This window comes from Bactrocera latifrons, unplaced genomic scaffold (assembly GCF_001853355.1).
Source record: "Bactrocera latifrons isolate USDA-ARS-PBARC rearing strain unplaced genomic scaffold, ASM185335v1 scaffold_66, whole genome shotgun sequence".
NCBI lineage: Eukaryota > Metazoa > Arthropoda > Insecta > Diptera > Tephritidae > Bactrocera > Bactrocera latifrons.
In genome coordinates, this window is record NW_017537334.1 from 257,549 (window position 1) to 266,901 (window position 9,353).

A 9,353-nucleotide genomic window follows, 5' to 3' on the forward strand; every position below is an offset into this window, starting at 1 on the left:
TAATTTTTAAGAATATTATCTTGTTTGTATAGCCATATAAATGTTATGAAATATATCTGCCCTGGCTGACGTAAAAGGATTAATTTTGCAGTAGTGTCCTATATTGGGATCGTCTGCAATGGATGTTTGGTGCTTTGGCTCAGGTGTTTCATTTTTATTTCTATAATTTAAGGCATTTGTTATCATTGAGCAAAATATCCTTCTATTTCTTGGATTTCCTTAAATATTTTTCCTAGTTTTCTTAAATTGCTTCTACCATTTCCTAAGCGGATATAAGCTATGTATGTATATTTTATATATTTTATTGGACTTCCGATGTTTCTTATTCTATGTGTTACACACTGTTCAGGGTATAAATATCAAAAATGCCAGCATACAGAAATAAAAAAAGGCGATAACTTGTTCTGCACAGACGTTTATACTAATTAAAGGTAGTTTATAATATAATAAATACACACATATGTATGTATAGTATATCTCTGCAATTACCTATACTTCAACGGTAGTATTATCCTGTAAAGGACAACATACCATATGAAAAGTATGTATTTGTATTATATTTAACTAATCATATGTTCAAATTTGTAGCTAATGAGTCAATAATACAATTTTTAGTTGATAATATATTAAAATTAATTATATGACTGAGATTGAGAATTAGAGCCATTGCGAAATCATAACAAATGGAAAACTGTAGGTTATCACTAGATTACGTGACAACAGGATCACTCCTTCTAAAGAAATATGCAATCATATTATGTATGTTTTCGTGAATATAACAATACAACAATAATGAGAACAATAAGATACAATTTCAGGCACAAGGCAATACACAATTTCATCACATATGAATGGAAGTATATGCATATACATATACATTGTATTTAAATATATGTACATCTTATTATACATTTATTTTCAGATAAAGTTTAGTTGACAATTTAATTCTCTATAGTTATGAAAATTATCATATACAAGCTTTTCGTATTATATACTTTTCTAATATTTATCGATTCGCTTTCAATACGTCTATGAAAACTTAAAACAATACATTTAATAACCCCTACATATCTATTCTTACAAAGTGGTGTTTCGTGTTTTTGCAGTGTGTGTTTTTTTTGTATCAACATTTCACGATTGCATGTCAACATATACACACACGACATAATTATACACAATTATACAATGTGCACACATACATATATGTATATGCATATTTTGATTTTTGCTCGATGATTCCTAATTTATTTTATTGTTTGGTTTGAATTCGTGGTGATTAAGCGTCACTCAGTCTCAGACGGCAATGAATGGCAATTGGCATCGCTGGCATTGGTGGTGGCATCGATGACCCAGCAGCTGGTATTTAGCAAGCAACTGCAAACATGCAAGCGGCGAACAAAAGCAAAAAAATGCATGCTTTGGCATATCTTTGCTTATAAATAAGTACGTAATTGTTTACATACTTTTGTGTTGAACACAAAAAACCCTCTTTATACCTCTCATTATTCTGTTTAAAAATTAATACACGTATGAAGACGTACAATATTAAACAAAAAACATTCAACTGAAATGGTTTAAACGCATAAAACAAAAAATATTCCGATTTAAAAGGAAAGTGTGAATAAACAATAACATAAGCATATAAAAAAAGTGTTACGAGTAAAAAAGGGGCGTATACCTGTAAGTTCAGCAAACATTCCTGACCTAACACTTATTGAACTTACCTAAAACGGGGTGAATCCTTAAGACACTCCTCAAATTCTATGGTAGAACGCATTTTGGATGATTATCCTATTTGCACTGGATCAAAAGCACCACTTAGTAACCAATTTAAAGCACAATATCCGATTTCGCTACCACACAAATGATAAAATTGCTTATTTAACTTTTCAGCTGTTGCTCTTTCACATTCGTCATCAAAATCTTCACTTCACACTCGATGATTTATCTGCGCATATATGTATGTATGTATAATTGCGATTTTTCTTTCACTGCAACACTTTGCATTTCAAAATCTAATTAGTAATCACTTGATGTCCCACATTTTTCCTTTGTTTTATTGAATATAATACAACTAACTAGAGAAAATGTATAAATACTTGAAATATGAAACAAATTTTGAGCAGTTTTTGGATAATAACAGAAACACTTTCACCAAATTGACTTTTCGCGAATTAGCTGTGGCAGCTGCTTGTCATCTTTTGCTCCTGATGCTTTGACAGTTACGTTGATGGATGCCGCGAAAAGAAGGCAACAAACAACAAATTAGCAGAGTTGATATGCAACTCATGGTACAAAATACGAAATGCCTTCTTTTGCTTTTATTTAATGCTTTGTAAGTGATTGTAAATGGAAAACCTTGAAGTTGGATTACAAATTGATAATCTGATGATGTAGGTAGGTTAGGTAATTCTTGAAAGTTGTCTGGTAGAATACTTCGAACTTCACTTCCCAATTTACCGTAAAAATTTCTTATTTTGTTGAGACTGCAATATTTATTGTAATAACTTTATTTGAAACAAAATCTGTCAAGTCCACTGTTTTTCAGAAGCTGGCAAGTCAGGTTTTCAGCTGTTTACTGTTTACAGTCTCACATGCAGATGTCGCTATTAATGAGAATTCATTAAATATTTTAAATTTATATTATAAACTGTAATGAAAGATATATTTAAGTATTATCATTAGAGAAATATTGGTGTTTATTCATTAAAATAAGTTATAAATAATATTTTAATGAATTTTTACTAGTCGCTTTTTAAAACAGCTGGTAACATTGCGGCAAATTGTTCTTGTTACATTCGTGAAGCAAACAATGCATTTGTTTTATTTCTCGCCACCAAATAAGTGGGAAAAGTTTTTGTCGGCAATAAAATAAACAATAAATTGAAATAAACAAATTATTGCAGCGCTAGCAAATGAAGTGCTGCGGTCTGCGAGTTCATTAAATATAGCTAATTATACTGGCAGTAATAATTCACAACACGTTTCGCGATTTGCGTTGGCGGTGACTGAGGCAACACAAAAGATAGATTTAATACTTTTTATTTATTTGCATTAAAGTAAATGGAATGTTATAACGAATATAATAAAGTTCTAGTGCGAAAAAGAAAAACTATGTTCAGAAACTGAAAGCCCAGTGAGTTCAGTGTCCTCTATGCCCTTTGTGGCTAATTTGTTTCCGTTTTGGGTATTCTCTCTTGATCGGTTGCGTGCTTCAGCTATTCGGCCTGTGAATTCTTGTTTTTACCAATTATACCATCCACATACTCGCGTGTTTTTGTTTTCTGTTTGACGATCATTTGCATATTTTATGTAAAGTTTTATACGTCACGCGTTCGCACGAAATAAAGTAAAAAAAATAAAATAAAATAAAAGAAAACTCGATAGTGGCTATTAGCTTTTAATTTATACAGACTATTCTGGAAGCAGGGCAAAGAAGTAGTCGCTGCTTACAGCGAATTTTTCTTTCCTCACACTTGACCCTGCAAGCTGAAGATAGCGCGTAAATTATGTGGAAGTGTCACAAATGTGGAAAGCCTGTCTACTTCGGTAAGCGATAGCTCTTGAAATACGAAACCAAAAGCTTGTAAACTCAAGAATGATTTGAGTGGTTATTAACACAAAATTCTATCCTATTAGCGGAGCGCAAACAATCGTTAGGCTACGATTGGCATCCAGAGTGTTTACGATGTGAGGAATGTGGCAAACGGCTGAATCCAGGCCAACATGCCGAGGTTTGTCTTTGTTCTCTTATAAAATTATATGTGTATTCATTCAGCACAACGTAATCTATTGTTCAGCATAAAGGAGTGCCTTACTGTCATGTGCCATGTTATGGTGCGCTCTTCGGACCGCAACTGTTCGGACATGGCACACGTGTGGAATCACATAAGAGCTATGGCGTAAAAGGAGCGCACCGCTCTTTCATTGGAAATGGTGGACCGGTTTTACCGCGAGATCACTTGGAAAGTAAACTTAAGGTAACACTTTTTCAATATGCAGCAACAAAACACAGCTAATTTTAAATGTTTTGTTAAAGGTTTACAACCAATTTTACGACAATAAGAGCATGGAAATACGAAGCCGCGAAGTAAATAATCGGCTAATAATGGAAGGTGCTTTGCGTGTATCTTGGGGCGTACACGGTGTGATACATCTAAAAGAGGACGACGATCAGCGTACTCTGGTTGTGCGTAAGCGGAATTCAAAGCGTGTTTCCAAAGCAACTGATGTAAGTTTATAAATTCCAATATTTTATTTTCGTATTTTTTTTTTTTTTTAAATTTGCATTATTTACAATATTAGGATAGCCCGTCGGATAAGGAGAACGACATAAGCGAGTCGCTGGAAGCGCCAACAACAGCAAGTGAGGTCGAAAATATGTCAACAGATATCTCGCTGTCAGAGAGCATGACATTCGATTCGAGTAGTTTGAACGAGTATCCTTTGACAGATTTACCCACTACGCCAGAAGAAGCTTCTGCCAACACGACTGGTGGTGCCGATGGTGCTGCAATGCCTTTATTAAATGGCACCAATGGGCGTGTAAACGATGATGATGAGTCTGTGTCCACAAGTACGCTATGTGGCACGGATACGACGATCACCACAGCATCCACAAGCTGTATGTCGGCAACGTTGCCTTCAAAGTTGGATAATTTGGAGAAGTTGGAATGGGACGAAATTGATGATTTGCTACAGGTACTGTGCAACTCGACTGATTCAAATATGTGTTTCACAAATTTATACATTTTTTTACAGGTTGAACGTCGTGTTAGCGAGAAGGATAAAATTTATGAAACGATGCCGGTGAAACTGCCGTCGTCACAAACGTCTTCCAGCGATAGCTCACCCACAAAAACGATTTCGGCACATAATCTCACCGAAAGCACGAATACCAACAGCGAAGTGCCATCACCAACGTCTTCTTCCACAACTACCACCAACAATAGTAATAGCAATAGTGAGAGTAGCAGTACTTCTTCCGACAATTTCGTCACCGCAACCTCGGCGACCATAAATACCAGCTCCACAACAGCGGATAATTTCGAGTCGTCCGATGATGCTACACTCAAACCGATGGATTTCGAGGAATTCAAACGCAGTGTTCATCTAGATTATGTCAGCGGTGCCAATTCGTTTCGTGAGCCGAATGAGGACTCACTGAAGCGCAACCAACCAATCGATCCGTCGCGCATAAACGATTCGCTCAAGTTCTACGGCGAAAGCCCAATGAGCAAGAGCTTCAATTGTGAGCATGCCTTGCGTTCCATCGATGCGAACTTAATTAACGATACGCTACATTTGAAGAGCGGCACTGCCAGTCCACATTCGATGCAACGCTTGTATGCATTGCAAAAGAGTGGCTCCGCCTCAATTGCAACGGGTGGCAACGCCAAAAATCTAACCACCTATCAGCACGGACACAACCACTTTGAAAAGGGCATAAATCGCTCCAAGTCAGGACCATCGTGTTTCGATTACTCGGACAGCGAAGATGACGACTCAACGCTGAAGCCACAGCAATCGGCCACCATGCGGCGTAGTGATGTGCCCCAACGGTATGTGAAGATCGAAATGGATTGCTATCCGAAGGATAACGACAAGGGTAGTGTTAGCGAGGCGGACTCCAGTCGCGCCGATGCACCCTCAATTACCGTGTCGAACAGTGGCAACGCCGCTGGCGATGAGTTGACGCAGACCGAGGAGATGTACACGGCAAGCAGGGGTAGCGGCGCAGTGCACAATGGTGGCGCTGGTGGAGATGATGATGACGATGATGCGGATCCACCGCTGCACGTAACCGAGGACGGTGTGGTGTTGCGTAGGCCGCCGCGCACCGGTGCCGCCGCCATCAAGCGCCGCAGTGGCAACAGAAGGTACGTGACTTTAATTTGCATTTTTGCAATAAAAATTATCATACTTTCTTTTTTGCAGATCGCGTACCAAATTGAAGCGCCGCTGTTCCATCAACGGTCACTTTTACAATCGTGAAACGTCGTTCTTCACGCCGCCCTACGGTTCGCAAATGTCCGTGTGGGTCACATCGTTGGTCACCACAACGGAGGTTATCAATTTGCTGTTGGAGAAATATAAGGTCGACAGTGCTGTGGAGAATTTCTCACTCTTCATTATACGGGATAATGGCGAACAGAAACGCTTGAAAGAGACTGATTATCCGTTGTTGACGCGCGTCATGATGGGACCGCATGAGGATGTGGCGCGTCTCTACCTGGTCGATGCCAAGAAAACGGACGAAATTAGGTTTGCACACACACATATTTATAACTATTTATCATTCTTTAATGTTCGAATATTTACAGCAATGAAGTGGCTCAGTTTATAAACCTCTCACTGCCGGAGTGCCGTGCAATTTTGGAACGCTACGATGATGAGTTGGAGCGCGAAGTGGCCAAAGTTAGAGAAAGGTAACAGTTAAAAGCACTTCTCAAAGCTTTCGTTAGTGAAAAACATATATTCTCGCTCTTGCAGATATGCCGAGTTGCGACGTCGTATCATCAGTCGCATGGAATCGCTGAAGGTGCATCTATAAATGTGCTCAAGTTTTGTGTATTTGCCTCTTTACTCTTTTACAGTACTTTTATTTACATTTTGTTTCAATTTCTATTGAAAACGTTGTCTCAAATAATCTTCTCACGCTAGTTGCATACACTCTTAAACTGTGTTGCAAACGCTCAAATATCATGAAAATAAGAAATTTACATAAATTTAGTATTAAAAAAGCACATATGCAGTAGAAAACGCATTTAAAGTTTCACAATGAGCACAAAACGTAGGGTTATTTTCGAAAGTGGACTTTTCGAAAATCAATATTCTCCGAAAAAGCAGTTTGAAAACATTCTGGCTTTCAAAAATTCACAAAACCTTTGTTTTCGTATACTAAAAATTTTCGAATAATTAATTTCGACAAATATCGATTTATGCTCGAAACGTAAATTTTTCGATTATTTAACTGCCAGCATCTAGATTCCACAATGATGGGATTATTAAATATTGTACTCGAAATGCTGGTGTTTCGAAGTCGAAAATTAATTTTCTAAAACGTTAACTTTTCGAAAAACAAAAATGTTCAAACATTTAACCATGTAGCAACAAATTTTTGAACCGGAAATTGTAATATTTGTAATGTCGAACAAGCTCGAAATGCTAGAATTTTCAAAAACCGATATTTGTTTAATTCCTTAATTTTCAAAAACAAAAAAGTTTTTTTTTTTAATAAAAAACTCTAAAATTTGCAATAACTCCTACATGTAAGTTATAAATGTTAGTGCTTCGAAATAGAAATTACCAAATACTTGGATTACAAATTTTCGTAAAACAAAAAATTTTGATTTTAAAAGATTCTTAGAATTTCACATTTTCGAAAAACAAAAATTCTTAAATTCCTTAATTTTTTTAAATTCAAAATAAAAAATGTGTGCTATAATTGTAGCAATTCGAATATGCTCGAAATTTTAATTTTTCGAAATTGAAAAATAAATAATTCTTGTAAAACAAAAAAAGGGAAAATGCAAATTTCTGACATTCTCGAAATGCTAGTATTTCCAAATTTTTTCAGTGATTGTTAAATATCCTATATTTTGAAGCAAATTCAAGAGTCGTAAATTCTCTAATTTTCAGGGACTCGAACATGTTGGAAATGTTACTGTTTCGAAATTTATAATTAAAACATTCGTAAAATGTCGAATTTTCGAAAGAGAAAAACTATTGAAACCAAATTTCAAATTGCGAATTTCAAAATTTTCAAACGTTCGGACAGGCTCAAAATGCTAATGTTCGAAATTTGAAAATTAATTCTTATAATTTATTTTTTTTCAAAAGCAATGATTGTTGAATCTCTTATTTTTAAAAAACAAATTCAGGAATCAGAAAATCTTAAATTTGCTATGAATCGAACATGTAATAAATGTTAGGGTTTCGATATAGAAATTATAAAATTTTTAGAATTTCAAGGTTTTCGAAAAGCAAAAACTATTGAAACCATTACTTTTCGGAAAAGTCTCAAGTCGCGAATTTAATTTTACCGTTCGGACATGCTCGAAATGCCTCTTTTCGAAATTGAATAATAAAGAATTCTCGGAATTTCGAATAACAAAAATTTTCGATTATCGAACGAAAATTTCCAATCGTGCCAACATGCGCGAAATGCTAGTGTTTCGAACTTAAATAATAAAGAATTTGAAGATTTTCGAAAAACAACATTTTTCGAATATCGAACAAAAAATTCCAATTCTTCAGACAGGCCCGAAATGCTAGTATTTCGAAATTGAAAGTAAAGAACTCTCAAAATTTCGAAAAAGAAATATTTTCGAAAACCAAGCTAATTTTAAAAATCAGAAATCTTGGGTGACAACTCCATCATACTAACGGAGAAACAGGTCTAGAATTCAACGCGTTTATTGTGCTCGAATTTTTTTTTTTTTTAGAGTGCGAACTACTTTTATTATAATTTTAAATTTCAACTTTTACTGTTGCGTTAAATGAAGTAAGGCTCCAGTGAATATGCAATAATGATGTCAATTGATAAAACATTTGTAGAGTAATTGCTGTCTAAATTGTGAAACTTTTTTAGAAATTCGAAAAAGAAACTTTCTATAATATATATAATATATAGATCGTATAAGCTTTTCAAGAAACATAACTCATAGAAATTATAATAACAACAACAAAAAAAAAAGCTGTCTTCGATTCGCCGATGCTTGAAGTATAGCGAATGGAACAAACAACTGGTATAAAATAAATGAACTGGTATAATCGCCAGAAGTTATAACACGACAATATTGTTTGTTCCTACATATGTAAATTCAGCAGTAAGTGTCGAATCGAAGACAGTCAAAATTTACATCTTAGGCACACAAGTATTTCAGCGAAATTATAATATAATTTAGTCGAAATTAGAAGTCATAAAGCAATCTCAAAATGTTCTAAGTATTCGTAAATTATTCCGACTTTCACCAGATCTTTTCTAACTACGCTAGCCTCGGCTGCAATCGTTTGCGTTAAAGTGCAAGTATTATTTTGGGAATTTGAATTTTTGCAAAAATGTTTATTGCATTTAAACAACAATAATATGTGTAGCTGTCACTAACACTAACAAATGCCATTTTTACTTCGATTGTAATCACTTCCATAAACATATCCTTATAAGCTAGGTACTTTGGTTTGTTTACTCGCAACCCAAGCGAATATTAATGATTAATTTATTAACCAAAAATTTTTTGTTTAGCTTTAAGTTACTAAAACAAATGTAATGCTCAATTACAACAACACATAATCAAAAATATTATAATTTTTTTGTATTATTATATTCCTATTATTTGTTTAACTTTTTT

The 9,353-nt window shown here is 34.9% G+C and overlaps 2 protein-coding genes across 3 annotated transcripts in view; one reads left to right on the forward strand and one right to left on the reverse strand.

The window, feature by feature from the left end:
- LOC108975521 (arf-GAP with coiled-coil, ANK repeat and PH domain-containing protein 2) overlaps positions 1 to 2,220 on the reverse strand; it is an 8,394-nt gene extending 6,174 nt beyond the window's left edge. The window contains exon 1 of one of the 2 annotated variants that reach the window (XM_018944052.1): positions 1,725 to 2,220. In XM_018944052.1, the coding sequence (XP_018799597.1) occupies positions 1,725 to 1,777 (53 nt within the window). In that variant the 5' untranslated portion in view covers positions 1,778 to 2,220. The remainder of the gene's footprint in view (positions 1 to 1,724) is intronic. The other variant, XM_018944053.1, reaches the window with a different exon arrangement.
- A 1,289-nt stretch (positions 2,221 to 3,509) lies between these two features.
- Positions 3,510 to 7,264, forward strand: LOC108975501 (cell wall protein DAN4). The gene is made up of 9 exons (XM_018944013.1): positions 3,510 to 3,549; positions 3,640 to 3,734; positions 3,801 to 3,980; positions 4,040 to 4,231; positions 4,306 to 4,701; positions 4,762 to 5,879; positions 5,938 to 6,264; positions 6,324 to 6,428; positions 6,493 to 7,264. The coding sequence occupies exons 1-9, from the start codon at positions 3,510 to 3,512 to the stop codon at positions 6,551 to 6,553; spliced, it is 2,514 nt and encodes an 837-aa protein (XP_018799558.1). The 3' UTR covers positions 6,554 to 7,264.
- The last annotated feature ends 2,089 nt before the right edge of the window (positions 7,265 to 9,353 follow it).